This window comes from Clupea harengus, chromosome 4 (genome assembly GCF_900700415.2).
Source record: "Clupea harengus chromosome 4, Ch_v2.0.2, whole genome shotgun sequence".
Lineage (NCBI taxonomy): Eukaryota > Metazoa > Chordata > Actinopteri > Clupeiformes > Clupeidae > Clupea > Clupea harengus.
The window spans coordinates 22801135-22818972 of NC_045155.1; the positions used below are offsets into that span (position 1 = coordinate 22801135).

The 17838-nt window shown below is 42.7% G+C and overlaps 1 protein-coding gene across 2 annotated transcripts in view; it reads left to right on the forward strand.

Annotated features, from left to right (window-relative positions):
• LOC105894341 (SH3 and cysteine-rich domain-containing protein 3) overlaps positions 1-17838 on the forward strand; it is a 78687-nt gene that overhangs the window by 57473 nt on the left and 3376 nt on the right. For both annotated transcript variants that reach the window (XM_031566802.1, XM_012820854.2), the window contains 2 exons: positions 2224-2275; positions 17159-17296. In XM_031566802.1, the coding sequence (XP_031422662.1) occupies positions 2224-2275; positions 17159-17296 (190 nt within the window). The remainder of the gene's footprint in view (positions 1-2223; positions 2276-17158; positions 17297-17838) is intronic.

Here is a 17838-nt window from a genome sequence, read left to right on the forward strand (position 1 = left end):
TAGACATTGTCCCCTCACTAGATTGCTTGAGGCCACTGCTTGACCTGTTGAAAATCCCCAAAACATATTTTTCGTCTTTCTAATTTGTTTATGGTCCATTAACCATACAATGTCTTTTTTTGGCAAGGCTAATTGTCAAAAATATCAAAAATAAGTGTCATTGCAAGTAAATTGTTTTTTATGGAGATTGATTCAGTCAGCAACGGATAGAATGGTTAGTTATGAGGGAAAACAAGATTGAATTACACATTTTAAGATTCCATATCTGATGATTGAAAAAAGGGATTGTCATTGAAGAAACTTAAATTTAAAGGAGGCGATTTTAGCATTCAGAAAGTGTGTATGGTTTCACTACTAAATATTAGTAACTTCAGAGTAACCTTTTCTTCTCCAAAACCAGATTCCCTACACAATGAATAATGAGAAAGGTGTAAACACACCTGTGACTGCTTATGGCCCATCTGTCAAATACAATTGCCAATAGGTTATGGCCCTGGAATGTCACTGTGGCTGTCTGCCCCCACAGGTTTTCTTCCTACGTGATGACCCAATAGCAATTGCCAATTTACCATGCCCTTATTATATGAATAGCTGTCATTTGCTAATTGGCGGGTCATTAGGAGCTGCAACTTCACTCAGAGACTGAAAATTGCAAGATTCTATTCACCTTACAAAGTGCTCATTTCTTTTTGACCCGTATTTTTGAAAAGTAGAAGATTCAAGGTTTCTGGAAGTGTTATTTTTATGTCTCTAGGACAAAAACTCTGAGCTTTAAAGGCATTTTGACAATAACTCACCACAAGACCACAATGGATAATTTTCTTAAATGTCTTCTTACGAACTTCGTAAGACCAACCCTAAGAAAGATCCCTGCCGGATTCATGAACACGTGGAAATGTGTTAAACCGCCAAAGTGTTCGTAGCTGTGCTCCCCTGAATGAGGAATGCCATTGATTCTTAAATTGAATGTGCGTTTCTCGTACACCTGAATTTGCATACATTAACGCCCTGCCAGCTTCTTATAAGGGCATGCAACCATAGGGCCGTGTGCACACAGAATTCACAAGCAACGCGAAAGCAACTAGAGACTGATCAAAATCATGTCAAAGCGGAAAGCGAACACCGGTGGTGCACCGGCCAGTAAATGCAGACCTAACTATACCGGTGCAGAGGTGGAGGTACCGTTGCAAGGAGTAGAACCTAAGTGTGACATCTTATGTAGTAGTGTCAATACAAGGCCACCCAAAAAAAAGAGGCATGGGACGAGATAACAGGTGAGGTTAAGTGAAAAAGAAATGGGCTGATGTGAAGTTGAGTTAAATACATTATTAGGCTACTTGTTGATCTTGATAGGCCCTAAGTATCTATATTATGTAGGCCCATATGATATATTATAGAAATGGATATTCACATGTTTATTAACAAAATGTAGATGTGTCCATTCTATTCCACTATGGCTATATCCACGGGATTTAGTTGAGTTTAGTGCTTATTTATTTATTCACTGCCATTTGCAGTGTTCGTGTAGTGCTTTTATTTATTTTAGGACATCACAATTCCTCGTAAAATTATGACTATACATTTGAAACGTAATTGTTAATTATACAAATATTCTCATATTTATTATTATTTTAATTATTTAAATCAGAGGATGTCTGTAGAATTGATGTGAACGCAATCACCAATCATTTCTCACAAATTCAACCCTTAAGAACACGGGCACACTCTAATCTGGCCTATCTACGAATGCTTTTCCACGTTTTTAAATCCTGTTCTTAGCTAAGAACGAATCCCAGATATGAAACCATTCAGGAATGCCAGAATTGTCCTGGGAACTGTCTTCTTTACTTTTTCTTAACAGTGTTCAGGAATGAGGTCCAATTTTCCCCACGGAACCACGGGGACCTCTAAGGGTTAATAGAGCTGTGATTTTTGACTTCCCCACTAAGACAGACGAGAACTGTCTGTGTCATTGAAGGGTTGTTGTTGCCAGGATTTCTCGTTAGTTTTCAGTTTTTAGATTCACACTAAAGTCAATCAATATGTTCATTAGTGTTTGCTGCTAAGTAATTGAAACTTTCCATTAAGATTATCTACATATTTTGTACTCTTGAGCCGCCAATGCCCTGGTCAGAACATGTGTTTACAATAATGTGATTACAGCACTGGTATGACATTAAACCGTCTGCGCGTGTGTGTTTGTGTGTATGTCCTTTCCTGCAGTCCTGGGGATCGAATCACTGTCATAGATGACTCAAATGAAGAATGGTGGAGGGTGAGTTTACAGAATGATCTCTATGTTAACATATTAAAATAGTATGTTATATTATTTTACATGCTGTGTATTGCATATTAGAAATATGAATTATTTCACATTCAACATCTTGACAGTACGTGACCCAATTCCGATATTTTTGCTCACCAGTGGCACAGATATGTATAGGGAGTATCAGTGTGTAACAAAATGGATATCCTCATACCTCCATCTCCATATGTGGCAATACATAATGTATGAATCAGATGTGCTTATGACATTGTTGTTCAACAGGACAAATCAGTATCGTAGGGTAAATAAGAATAAGTAAATGTATTTGTTGGCTTCCTGAAATAAGCAATACATTGCTTCCTGACATTTAGACTGGATACCTTTTAGTACGCAAATATGAAGCATGTTTGGTCTATCTTACTAACACAGATCCTTTCCAAATATTTCCATTTTTTGTTTGTTCGATTTCTAAAAATCTAAATACATTTCACCAAAAATGTGATCAGATTTTGGAAGTTATAAAAGCTTATTAACAGAAGCAGATTAAACCTTTATTCACAAAAATGATATTTATGTATTCATTAATTTGTTGTCCAAAATATCCTGAATTGAATGACCTTAGTGTGAATATGTATGTAGACTAGAGCATGGATCGGGCCGAATTTTTCTGTCCGAGCCCTACCTGCATCCGACAGAGTAGTAACCGAGCCCGGCCCGAGTCCGAGAGCCCTTCAAATATTTTTTTCCGAACCCGAACCGAGCCCGAAGGAATCAATTTCTCAACTGTTCATACTAATGCCACATTTACGTACGTTTCGTTATGAATAGCCTGGCTTTATTAAACTCTGGCATCAACAGATAAATGCTCGCTCACACAAACAAGCGCTGTTAAACGCACAAGCGTGCACAAGGCCAATAAGCGTATTTAAATTAAATGATTCACATTGCAAGAATGTGTTGTAAAATGGTGCGGCTCCTTTAAGAGCAGCACGTACAGGGTGGGTGTGCTAGAGAGAGAGAACGGTGATGCTAATGAATAGTTTGGATTTAGCAACAGGAGCTAAAAACGTGTGCTGTAACAGTGTTAACCAGTGTGTGAAGAATAAATCATCAGAAAGAATACAGTGGGCATTTATTTACTAACCAGCAGCAGATGGAAAGGAAAGGGAATTAACCGCGAAGTTAAAAACATGTAATACTAGTCTCCCCTGCAATCTCCAACTACGGTCAGAGACAGACAGCAGGAAAGGTTAACAAACGGAATGAAATAGCCCACACATTACATACGCTATGCCTTAATAAAACTCACATTATATGCTAAACCAAAGGAGGCACAACAGACAAGTCTTACCATTGAAGATCTTTTTTTTCTTGAAAAACTATCTACATAGTCCAACCATCAAGGTCTGATCCATGTTGTTGTGGAGACAGAGGATTGCATCAATCATATTTCATTAAAACTTCACACTTCTTACATTGTACATATCCAACAGCCTAATTAGATTCTGCATCGACTACTAAGCAGATATATCTCCATACAGTAGATTTCCCTTCGTTTAGTATCGTTTTAAACTCTCCAGATGACAGTTTCTCTTTAACTTCCTACATGATGCCATTTTGCCACCTGTAATTGCGTTGTCACAGCTAGGACCTAAGCAAATTCCCGACCCGGGAAGAAGGCTGTTATACTAAATGTGATTTATTTTATTCTCAAAAACTAACTTCTGCATAATGTGAAGCAGACACGTTGACTATTTATTAAGATATTTTAAAATATGGAATGTTCAATGCATTATCGCGCTGATATGTCCGAGCCCGACCCGAGCCCGATTATAATTTCTAAATATTTGTTAGATAGATACATAGATAGATAGATGGATACTTTATTAATCCAGAGGGAAATTTAGGTCATCCAGTAGCTTATACACATACACAAATACACTTATACACTTATACACCTCACCGACATACATACATAAATCACATATACATACACATAGGGAGAACATAGTGTGTTTCCAGGTACATGAAAGGGTCTGACCCTATTGTGCAGAGTGCAATGATTTTGACAGTGTCGGTGTCCAGGAGGAAAGTGAAAAGTGAAAAGTGATCTTGTGCTGCTGGTGTGGAGAGTGCAAAAAAATATATAATGTTCTTGTGCTTGTGAGGATGGGTAGTGCAAGATAGTGGTCTTGTGCTTGTGTGTGTGTGTGTGTTTGGAAAGTGCAAAGAGCAAAGTGATAGTGCAGGATATGTAGGTGGTAAAGTCTGTGCATGGGGCTGAGATGAGATGAGCAGGGGAGGGCAGACTGAGGTAGACTTATGCAGAGAAGTCCATCTCCCTCCCCCTCCCCTTCTGCGCGGCGTTGAAAAGCTGAATGGCCCTAGGGACAAAGGACTTCCTCAGCCTGTCCGATGAGCATGACAGTGACAGGAGTCTGCCACTGAATATGCTCTTCTGTCTGTTGACAGTACTATGTAGTGGGTGGTGGACATTGTCCAAGATAGTCAGCAACCTACTCAGGGTCCTTCTTTGTTCGAACCCGGCCCGACCCGTCAGGTCCCGACGGGTTCCGATGGGCTCGGGTCGGATATCCATCCTCTAATGTAGACCAATCTCAGTGTTAGTCCTTCTAGCATAATCCCCAGGAAATTGGCGAAAATGGTGAAAATGTCTACTGGCGGAAGAAGTTCCACTCTGGACACCTTGGTAGCCATCATCCCTTTCTTTCTGACATTATCCACAGTTGTGTTTACAGTAATATACTTTGGGGGTGCTTATTTTACCAAGGATGGGGGGTCGTAACACCTCAAGATTTTACATGCTGGTGTCCTGGTCTGCACCGCCCTAGCAGACAGACATTTTTACAAGAGCTGCGTAACATACATTTCGGTTGAGCAGCTCTTGTCGTCTGGACTATACACTACACTTAATCAGAGAAGACAATCAGTCTTTCACTTGCCATGTGCATGCAGAATAAAACAACATACAATACAATACAATAGCACATTGCCCGAACATTTTATTTGTATTTCAAATGCATAATATTGGAAATACTGCCCATCCCCGTGTGCACACACCCACACACAAAGATGAAGAGTCCAGACATTTAGAGTTGAGGACAGCACACAGGAGAAGGGGACACACAAAGATGAAGGGTCCAGACATTAAAAGATAAAGGGTCCAGACATTTAAAGTTGAGGACAGCACACAGGAGAAGGGGACACACAAAGATGAAGGGTCCAGACATTAAAAGATGAAGGGTGCAGACATTAAAAGATGAAGGGTCCAGACATTTAAAGTTGAGGACAGCACACAGGAGAAGGGGACACACAAAGATGAAGGGTCCAGACCAGCGGCTCCTGAAAAAATTCTCAGGGGGGGCAATTTTTTTGATAATGCTTAAGGCGACCCATTCAGTAGGTACATTAAGTTAGCTGATTAACTCATACAGCAATACCTATTTGTCCACTATTGGCAGCACACAACAGTAATATGTCCCCTCTTGCTACATAGCTAGAGTAGCAAGTTACAGGTGGAAAGCTATGGAAGAAAGTTGCATCCAGGAGCCTTCATAAGCAAACATGATGTGGCGCCACATTAAATTATCCCACTTTTTCATTATCCACGTGTGTCAAATGTTGTATGATGTAACATAGCTTAACAGGACACATGATATGTCCAGTAACATCATAAAGAAGGGGTAACATAAGTCAAAACCAACAATATTTATTGACTGACCTTGAAAGTATTGGCTTACAAAAGCAAAATAAGTCATCACATAAAAAAATATTCAGTGTTAGTGCAAGAAGGGAACTGTGAAACAAACTGTGAAACCTATGAAAAGTGACAGTGGTATATGAAATACAGACCGCGTTAGCCACTAAGAGATGAAGGGTCCAGACATTAAAAGATGAAGGGTCCAGACATTTAAAGTTGAAGGGTCCAGACATTTAAAGATGAAGGGTCCAGACATTTAAAGTTGAGGACAGCACACAGGAGAAGGGGACACACAAGGCCAACCTCACCACTTTAGGCTCTCAACTCCTGTAGTAGAAGAAGAAGGGATGTATAGAGGTAGTGGGCCTTCACACAAGCAAGCAAACAAATGAAATTCAATTCAATTTTATTTATATAGCGCCATAACAATACAATTGTCTCTAGGCGCTTTACAGAGCCCAGAGCCTGAAACCCCTTAGTGCAATGGCAACACGGGCAAGTTTTGTTGATTAGGGGGGTATTGCATGTGTTTAGATGTGTTTAGTTATGCTGGCATTTAGCATTTAGTTTGGTTTGGCATTTAGTTTGGTTTGGCATTAGATATATTTAGTTATGCTGGCATTTAGCATTTATTTTGGTTTGGTACATATGGAGATTTTAGTCGTAAGCTTTGTTAGGGTTGCAGGGTACAACATACGCTGTCTGCCCAGTGTTATATATTTTTATTTTTATTATTGTGTGTTCAGATATGTCTAGTTATGCTTGCTGGCTGGCTGGCCCAGCAGGTGATGGGTTTGTTGATGCAATTACTTGTGGCTATAGGATGCACTAAAGAGGATTGTCTTTAGTCTCGATTTGAATATAGGTAGGGTGTCTGCATCTCGGATGGAGGCAGGGAGATTGTTCCAGAGGAGGGGGGCTCGGTAGCTAAAGGCTCTGCCTCCTATTGTGGTTTTTGAAATTCTTGGAATTACGAGGAGGCCTGCACTCTGGGAACGGAGCGGCCTTGTAGGGCAGTAGGGGACAACTAATTCCTTAAGATAGTTTGGAGGGGGACGGCCCAGTGTTCCGAAAGCCCGATATTCCGAAATGTCAATATTCCGAAAAATAGTCCCCCTGGCAAAATTTAGAAATATTTTAAGTGGCACAAAACACACACAGCATTTCGTTTGCACAGCAGAGTGGGGACGCTCACCGGGCTATCACGCATATAACTTTTCCTAGGCAATATTTGTTAACTTAGCCTATTCTGGTTTTGAATATGGGGTAGGCTACCACTCATGCGAAGGAAATCACCGGCAGATTGTCTCAGGACATTACGCAGATCTTGTCGAGCACTGACAAAGCATGCATGTGTTGGCAATCATAAAAATATTTTTGTATCATCGCGATGCAAATGCCATGTGTGTATAATAATATTCTGAATTAAAGTTAATGCTTGTGAAATAAAGGCATTTATATGTTTATGATTGTGTGATTCATTGGGATGTGCATGTGGGCTATAGTGGTTCACGTTGCTGTGCTCACAATTTCGGAACAGCGGGCTGTCGGAATAATGGGCTTTCGGAACATTGCCATGGAACCGTTTGGAGCCAGGTCATTTAGGGCTTTGTATGTTAGCAGGAGTACTTTGAAATCAATTCTACTTTTGACAGGGAGCCAATGCAGAGAGGCAAGTACAGGTGAGATGTGTTCTTATTTTTTAGTTCTGGTGAGTGTACAGGCAGCAGCGTTTAAGAGTTGGAGGCTCTTTATTGAGTTGATGCTGCATCCGGACAGGAGAGCATTGCAGTAATCTAGATCAGGTATTGCAGGGGGTCCGTGAGATGAGCCTATGTTGATTAGTTCACCATTGACTTTTTACATTTTTATAAATTCGTTTTGATATTTCAACACATTTCCAGATTACTCTTGAATATCGTGAAAAATATCTAAAATAAGAAAAATATGTCAATCTAAATAGTATGAATAGCCAAGTCGCATTGCCTGAAATATACTGATGTAGACCCATATTCAGCGAAGAAATTACACTGACAAGTGCCACAGGCGGAATATGTGCACAGGGGGAGGGGCGTGGCGGCTAGTGATCTACCCTGATAATTTCACATATTTAAGTGTTATAGGCAGAATATGTGTGCGGGGGAGGGGCGTGGTGGTGGTTAAAAACACGACGCATGCGCACGCAGGCACACCAGTGGGCCGCAAATTACTTTCTAGTCAGAATGGTGGTCCCTAGGACAAAACCAGTTGAAAACCCCTGATCTAGATAACAGACAAAGCACCTTCGCTGCAGATGACCAGATGATTGGCCATGGGATCACCACACGGGATCAGCAGCAGTAGAAGAAGGCCCCCTGCCAGAGTGGGAACAAAAGATACAAAATAAAAACACACAAAACACGTGAATAGTAGAAATATTGCCTCCTGCCACTGATTAAACCTAATATGAAAATATATATATATATTAAAAAAACAACACACAGAAAAAAGAATACATTGTGGGAGATGACAAAACGTTAAAAACACGTTGATTACAAATTAGGAGCTCACTCAAAACTTCATGACAGCCCAGAGTAAAAGGGACTAATCGGAGTTATGTCAGCACAGCAGAAGCAGTAGGCTACTAACATAGCCAGGGAGAAACAATTATGAAAGTACTAAACAATCAGAAGCCGTGTTCTTGCAGAATGTGCCAGAGTAGCAGCGGTAGTAGTTCCGCAATCAAGCCGCTAAAAACCAACCCAGGCCTATGGTCCCAATCACGCATCTTTATAGATGAGGGAGGAGAGATCCTACGATGGTTGCTCTGCAAAATGGCGGCTTCCTAAGGAACGGACCCACAAGAAGAGAATTTGTGACGCTGACAGAAGTCAGGTAAACAAGAAGCGGGGTATGCCCTCTGCATCACCTCGGCTTAGAGAGCCAGTAACTACCTTTATATACAATGGCCACTTATGCCAATTGGTTGGTCATAGCCAAGTGACTGAAAGAGCAGAGCAACACAAACCTGCACAGACCAATCATGAATGCAACAAATATCCATATTGCCATAATACGGTTGTTTCCCAAATTAGCCAGACAGAATTTTGTGCACTCATACACTGGCACTTTTCATTTGAGGGGTGTTTATTTGTATGTGATGTATGTGTTTTGGATAAAGTCTTGTGTGCATTGTATCATGTAAAAGATGAATATGGTGAAGTGCAATGATTTTAAAGATAAAGAATAAAATATACTGTGACTGTGACGGTTATTTTATAATACATTTTTAATGATTTTATAATAATGTGGGGTATTAGCATTCACCCCTCTCTCTGTAATGGTTTAGCCTTACCTAACTGGTGGTAACTGGGCTGGAGAGATATTAAGCTTAAGTAAGAAATTGCACGTCTAGCTGCTGGGTTGTATAATATTGCACCTCTAGCTGGGGGGTTGTATAATATTGCACCTCTAGCTGCTGGGTTGTATAATATTGCACCTCTAGCTGGGGGGTTGTATAATATTGCACCTCAAGCTGCTGGGTTGTATAATATTTATTTTGTAATGTACTAGAGTGATTAGTATTAGGAAATGCTCCTGATAGCAGCTATCACACAACGTTACAACCGTAGTCTAGGGGGCGGCTATATCTGGATCCCGCTGTCTACCGGAGAACCCCCTAATATATATGCGTTGCATAGGCTTGTGAGTGAGATGTGTTCGACGCTAGGTGTGTCTGTGGTGTGCCAGAGGGATTTGCCAGCTTACCTTGTCATGTCGCTTGGCCAGCCCAGGCGAATGGCCCTGCGCCGACTAGCACTGTCCTAGCCGCTAGGCGTTGTTTGTTCAAATAGGGAGGAAACAAAAGAAACAAACCCAAACGAAATGTCCGATAGGCAAAGAACTTCCCCAGCAGGTGAGGTCACGGCGTGAGAGCAAGGCTGTCTCTCTCTGCACCGCTATGTGATTCCACTCCGCTCTCCTGAGTGCTCCCAGGTGAGCCATTATTAAATGTTGCTCATCTCACTCAGCCAATGAGCAGCCTGTGTAAACCGGCACTCCCCCTGGTGTATGAGATGTGAAAGTGGTAGTGTACTGTCTAGATAATGCATCTCTCTTTGCCTATCGTAACATCCCTCCCCCCTTAAAAAAACATCTATTTATATATTTTTTTCCCTCCTTTTCCACCACTTTAAAGATTTTTTTCCTTATTTTTTATATTTTTCTCTAAAATCCTAACTTCTCAGGAACTGCCCTGACAAGTTTCTTAATATGGCCCACATCGTCACAGGCACACAGCCCCAGTCTAAGTTGAATTCGAAAAAAGTCTTACCCAGTATCATTTAAATTTGCGACAAGGTATCCGCAATAACGTTGTCTTTCCCAGGTAAATGTTTAATGACTAGGCTATAGGGCTGAAGTATCAAACTCCACCGCAAAACCCGCTGGTTGGAACCACTGATCTAAGAATGTGAGAGGGTTGTGATCAGTATAGACCATGATATCACCACCTCCTCCCGACAGATATACCTCGAAGTGCTGCACGGCTAACACCAGCGCTTCTTTTTCCACGGTGGAATAACCTCTTTGATGTTTGTTCAATTTCTTTGAATAATAAGTCACTGGTTTTTCTACTCCTAAGGAGTCAGCCTGCAACAGAACTGCCCCTGTTCCTACATCACATGCACCCACCGCTAATCTAAATGGAACCTCAAAATCTGGAGCAGCCAACACGGGCTCACATGACAGAATGGCTTTGACCTTTTCGAATGCAATCTGACACTGGTCAGACCAAGAAAACTTAACATCTTTACGCAGCAAATTGGTCAATGGTTCTGTAACCGCAGCGAAGTTGGCCACAAACTTTCTATAAAACCCACACATCATTAACAAGCATTAACTGCCTGCGTGTGTTTGGAGGCGGCATATTGAGGATGGCCTGGATCTTGGCTGCCCTAGGCATAACAGACCCTTGGCCCACCTGATGCCCTAGATATGTCACTTGTCCCTTCCCCAGCTCACATTTTCACAAATTGACAACTAGATCTGCTCTCCTCAATCGATCAAAGAGCTGTTCCATGTGCTGTATATGATCTGGCCATGACGGTGTTGGTCAGACCAGAAGTAACGTGATTCATCAGCCTTTGAAACGAGGCCGGAGCATTCTTCATGCTAAAGGGGAGAACTAAGCACCTGTATAATCCCTCAGGGGTAACGAATGCAGACACCTCCTTGGCATGATCAGATAATGGGACTTGCCAATAACCTTTCAACAGGTCGAATTTTGACACAAAGTTGGCTTTCCCAATCTGATCAATGCAACCTTCTAGTCTGGGAATCGGAAACGCATCAGTTTTGGTTACCACATTTATCTTACGAAAATCAATGCAGAAACGAACAGACCCGTCTGGTTTAGGAATTAGCACCACCGGTGAGCTCCACACACTTTGGGCCGGTTCAACAGCACCAATGTCCATCATATACTGTAACTCCTCTCTCACAAGAGCACGTTTAGCTGGATACATCCTATAGGGATGTTGCTTAATGGCCGGAGCATGAAATGCGCACTACTGGGTTGATACAGACTTGATCACCTGCAAGGTCATTGCCCAGCAGCAACTGGATGCCCTCTACTGGCAGCGAGGGTACTACTCCTAACACCACCTCTCCATTCACCAAGTTACTCTTGAAATGGAGCTTGTGTAAGGGCACTGCTCCAAATTCACCCCCTAGGCTTTTTAACAGCACCGTTAACAGTTGCGGTCTGTGTTGATAACTCCACCACTCCCGCAAGCAGCACAGACTGGGCTGCTCCTGTATCCCGTAAAATGGTTACAGTGACCTCTGGCTCACCCGCACTGAGAGACAGGGCCCCAGTAGACACAAAACCATTGAATATTCCTGGGGTAGTACCTACTTGAGTCATCACATTAGCTACTTGGGTCTTGGTATTAATAAGCCCCACTGATTTTGGAATCCTGTTTGTTTCCGACCCAGGATGATATTTCTCCCTTCGCGCAGGACAACTCGATTTCATGTGCCCTGGCTTTCTACAGTGGTAGCAAATCACTTCTCTTATCTCTCTAGAATCTCTCCAGGGAGGAGATCTAGAGGACCTTAGATTTCCACGATACGACTTATCGCTAGAGGATCTATAACCAACATCTCGATCCTCTGTGGGCCTACTCTGCTCTGCTGGCCATCTTCTCGCCACTCCAGGTCTTTCTCTCGGCACCACTTCCTTCTGTGTTAATTCATAAGAATCTGCTAGCATAGCAGCCTTACGGAGATCACCTACCTCTTGAGCGTTGAGGTAAATTTCTATGTGGCCTGGGATACTACTTTTAAACTGTTCTAACAGCATTAACTCCTTCAACTCTTTAAAAGTAAAAGTGTCAGAGCCCTTCAACCGCCTCTCGTAAACAGCCTCCTGTTGTCTCGCTAGGTCCAAAAACGTTTCTCCGGGTTTACGCCTAAGGGATCTGAACATCTGACGATGCCCCTCATAAGCCCTGAGAACCACATCTTTAATCACCTTATATGCCGTGCTCTGAGCTGGATCTAGTGCCACATAGGCCTCTTGGGCCCTACCGATAAAAACGCTTTGCACCAAGATTGGCCACTTTCCCTCTGGCCATTGTAATTCTGATGCTATTTTTTCAAATGCATAAAAAAAAACTTCTACATCATCGGTGTTAAATTTCGGCATCAGTTTCAGACAACTACTTACATTAAACCTGGCTTCATGTGTACGTTGATATTGAGTATCGGTGCTTTTGATTTTCTCACGCTCAACCTCCAGCTTAGCTCGCTCATATTGACCTTGCTGCTCAATTTTGGCAAGCTCTACTTTAGTCTCCAATTTGGCCAACTCTATCTTAGTTTTTAGATCCTCTGTTTCTGACCCAGTGAGACTAAGCTGTTTAATAATATAGTCGATTATTTCAAGCTTTTTTTTATTTGGGTCCATGTCAATCTCCTGAAATTCCGCTACCTTGCAGAGCTCTGCCTTGGATAACTTCAACCAATCCTTTCGAACAAGCTCTTTTGAAAATAAATCCGCTGGATCGAACGCCATTGTGCTGCTACAAATCAACACACCGCAAGGAGAGAGATTATCCTCAGTCAGTCCATACTCTGTAGCCTAACCATCTAACACATACAACAGCCTGTTTCACACTGGCTGCGTTGCATGTGACTGGTGGATGCATTGCAGTACTGCTCCATTTGGGTTGTGTGTGTGTGTGTATTCACACTGCTAGCCCTATCTTTCTGCATTGAGTTTGCCTTTAATAATGGCTGTCAATATACAATCAGTTTGGTATCATCCATCGTTGATGAAGACCCCCCTCCATCTGCACATGGATAAAAGACTTCCTCACAAACCGCCCACAAACTGAAGCTCGGCCCCCACCTCTCCTCCACCATCACGCTCAGCACTGGCTCTCCACAAGGCTGTGTGCTGAGCCCACTACTGTACTCCTTGTACACTCATGACTGTACTCCGACCCATCTCACCAACACCATCATCAAATTTGCTGATGACACCACTGTGATCGGACTCATCTCAGACAATGAATCAGCGTACATGAGGTACTGATGAGGTACAGAAACTGGCAGTGCGGTGCTCAGACAACAATCTGTCACAGAACACAACAAAAACAAAAAAAACTAATTCTGAACTACAGGAAGCAAAGGACAGATCCGGCCCCTCTCTACAACATCTGTGTGGAGAAGGTCCACACCTTCAAGTTCCTAGGAGCCCATTTATCAGATGACCTCTCTTGGTCTGCCAACACCTCAGCAATAGTCACCTCAGCAATAGTCATAGACACTTTCTGAGAGTATTCAGGAAAAACAACCCAGAGTGTAATCTGATGGTGGCCTTCTACCGCACCACTAACAAAAGTGTTCTGACCTACTGCATCTCGGCGTGGTGCTCTGGTTGCACTGTGGCAGGCAAGAGAGCCCTCCGAAGAGTCCAAAAAATCACTGGCTGCTCACTGCCCTCCCTGGAAATCATTGCCTGCTCCCGCTACCTCGGTGGGACCAATAAAATCATGAAAGACTCCTCTCACCCAGGCCACCACCTGTTTACTCTCCTGCCCTTGGGCACCCGGTACAGGTCCTCCAGAGCAAAGACCACGCACCTAAAGGACAGTTTTTTCCTCGACGACCATCAGAACATTAAACACAGACATGCAATAAACGTAGAATTTCATTGTGCAATATTAATAGACTAATCACCTTATTCGACTTCAACAGTACATCCTCTGCTGGGCCTTTTTGATGACTGTGTTGATGTTGGGCTCCCACTTCAGGTTCTGGGAGATTGTGGATCCCAGAAACCTGAAGGATTCCACAAACGACACAGTGCTGTTGAGTATAGTGATGGGGGGCTCCTCCTGAAGTCCACTATCATCTCCACAGTTTTGAGTGTTCAACTCCAGGTTGTTGCGACTGCACCACAGGACCAGCTGTTCAACTTCCCTCCTATATGCAGACTCATCTCCATCTTGGATGAGGCCCGATGACTGTTCTGTCGTCTGCAAATTTCAGGAATAGAACCGACGGGTCTCCTGAGGTGCAGTCGTTGGTGTAGAGGGAGAAGAGCAGTGAGGAGAGCACACATCCCTGGGGGGCACCAGTGCTGACTGACCGGGTGCTGGATGTAATTTCTCCCAGCCTCAATTGCTGCTTCCTGTCTATCAGGAAGTTTGTAATCCACTGACAGGTGGAGGCGGGCACAGTGAGCTGGGTGAGTTTGGTGAGGAGGACTTCTGGGATGATGGCGTTGAATGCCGAGCTGAAGTCCACAAACAGCATCCTTACATACGTCCCTGGGGAGTTGAAACACTGATGAAACACTGATGAAAGGCATGATTTGCTACGGCGGCACACAACCTGTTAAATAGGGGCACGGCAGCTTGAATGATAGGAGTTGTGCAGGAAACGTTATTGCTATGTCCCTGTTGTAGTGGTCATCAGCTCGCAGGCGATGATGAGCTAAATGACCAGATATCAACAGGGACATAGGAATAACGTTTGCTGCACAACTCCTATCATTCATATCAGGGCCTGCTTTAGAGCAGAGATTGCTCAGCAGTCATCAATCTCTCACCTTGCCAAGATGCTGATTGTGGATAATCACTCCGTAAAATCCACCTTCGGTGAGGTGTGCACTGCCCTGCTATTGTTTCGGACATTACCTGTGACAGCAGCAACAGCCGAGCGATTATTTTCCAAATTGAAAATCATTAAGACCTACCTGAGGAGAAGGAGAGGCTGAATGGGCTGGCTATCCTGTCCATTGAAAAAGCAAAGCATGCATCACTACTTTTATGTTTGAAAGGCATTGTTCGGCTTGCAGGTGTGCTGCGCTCTGGCTGTGCTCAGTCAGCTTGTCGGTCTTGATGTTCAGATTTTGCGCCTAAACTAGCTACATCGTATCGTCTCGTCACATGATCAAATAGAGACTTGACATTGGACAACAACATACATATTACCCAGCAATCCTCATTGCATATTTTTTTAATAGTTTCCATTGTTTATGTAGGATAAGCATATAATTTTGTTAAAGATTGCTACTGACTATTTTCCCCCCCAAAATAATGGCTACCATGACAGAGCTAGGTTTACCTTTTCAAGGTTATATAAGACAAAGGGCAGGCATCTGAATACAGTACTTGTTCATCTTTGAATACACGCGTATTCGGTATATTCACAAAACGCATAGTTGGGGGGCCCGCTTTCCCTACGGGCCCCTCCAGCGCACGGGCCCCAGTGCGGCCGCACTGGCTTCACTGCCTATAGTTGCACCCCTGTAGCTCTTCTTTGCTACTCTGATCTCCTTTGTCAGTGTGTTTCTGGCCTGGTTGTATAGGATCCTGTCCCCACTCCTGTAGGCCTCCTCTTTGGCATGTCAAAGCTGTCTGAGTTTTCCCGTAAACCAAGGTTCATTATTACTGAAGGTGCAGAGAGTTTTGGTGGGTACACACATGTCCTCACAAAAACTGATGTAAGATGTCACTGTGTCAGTAAGTTCGTCCAGGTCTGTAAATGCAGCCTCAAAAACACTCCAGTCAGTGCAGTCAAAGCAGGCCTGTAGCTCCAGTTTTGACTCGTTGGTCCATTTTCTCACAGTTTTAACCACAGGCTTTGCAGTATTTAGTTTCTGCCTGTAGGTTGGAAGAAGATGAACCAGGCAGTAATCAAGAGAGAGTCCCAAAGCTGCACGGGGAACAGAGTGATATGCGTCCTTTAAAATTGTGTAGCAGTGGTCCAGTGTGTTTTTGTCTCTGGTGGGACACTTAACATGCTGTCTGTATTTTGCCAGTTAGTGGCTGAGGTTTGCTCTGTTAAAATCCCCAAGGATAATGAGAAGGGAGTCTGGATGTTTTCACTCCATGCTGGTTATCTGGTCAGCCAGGTGCTGTAGCGCCTCGCGAACGCAGGCTTGAGGTGGTATGTAGACACCGACCAGAATTAAGGAGGAAAACTCCCGCGGTGAATATATATTATATGTTGTTGTTGTGTTACAGAGTATGTTGTGTTATATGTTGTCCCTCGTCGCACCACACGGAGCAGCGTTTCAAATTTAATTGTATGCAAATACAATGACAATAAAGGCTTTTCTGTTCTTTTCTATTTCTTTCTTTCTAACGTAATTATAGCCTACATTGGATTACTAAACAGTACACATGTAGCTTCCACATATTTATATTTGTCACATATAGCCCAGGCATCAGTTTATGTAATGTTGCAAGTATGATGTCAATATAACTATTAAAACATCTTTTTACAGTCTATTTTTGCTGAGAACCGCTTTCCTCACGCTTACCTCATGTGTGAAAAATAGGCTCAACGCCGAAACTCAACTCGAAACCTTTTCCAAGAGTAGTGGCTAGCTACATACCACACCATCTTTCAAGAGTAGTGGCTAGCTACATACCACACCATCTTTCAAGAGTAGGGGCTAGCTACATACCACACCATCTTTCAAGTCTAGCTTGTAAGCAACATTGGTTACAGGGAATAAATATTATCTATTCGTTTAAACAAGAAATACAGCATGCAGAGATGACTAAAAATACAAATTTCACAATACGTTATATGCATATTTACCTAATTTGTTTGTTAATTAATTGAACATGTATGTTGTTATGTGTGTATGTATGTATGTTTTTGTTCAGGGAAAGATTGGGGAGAAGACTGGCTACCTGCCAATGACATACATCATAAGAGTCCGTGCAGGAGAAAGGGTGTACAAAGTAATACGCTCATTTGTAGGGAACAGAGAAATGGGGCAGATCACGCTTAAAAAGGACCAGGTATGTTGAAAATTGTTATTGTTATTATGATGTAGCCAAACAACACGTGGTCAGATGCTGCAGCCTTGTAACACAGTGTAGTATTTGCATGCAAGCGTGTGATAATGGCAAAAGTGATTCTGATTCAAATCAACGGGGCTGTCCTTACTAGCAGCGAGTGTCAAGGAGTTACAGAACCTCGGGGGGCTCATCTGCTTAGAGCCGGTAGAGAGGTAGAGATAGAAAAAGAAGTGTGGGGTGGGGGGTGGCAGAAGGGGAGGGGAGACAATCATAAACATGGCAGATGAATTCAAACACGTATCACGATGAGCAAACTAGCATACATGTGGTAAATGTATACAATACATACAAATATAACATGATATATACATGATAGCATTCAAGTATTCTAGAACAGCTTATTGGGTGTACAGTGTGCTTGTACGGTTACTATTACAAGGGTAAGTAGAGTAATGGAACAGAAAACTATGTTGATGGTGGCAATTATTCACAATGCAGGTAAATGCTAGCACAGAGTATGGGGTAGAATAAGTGCATGACAG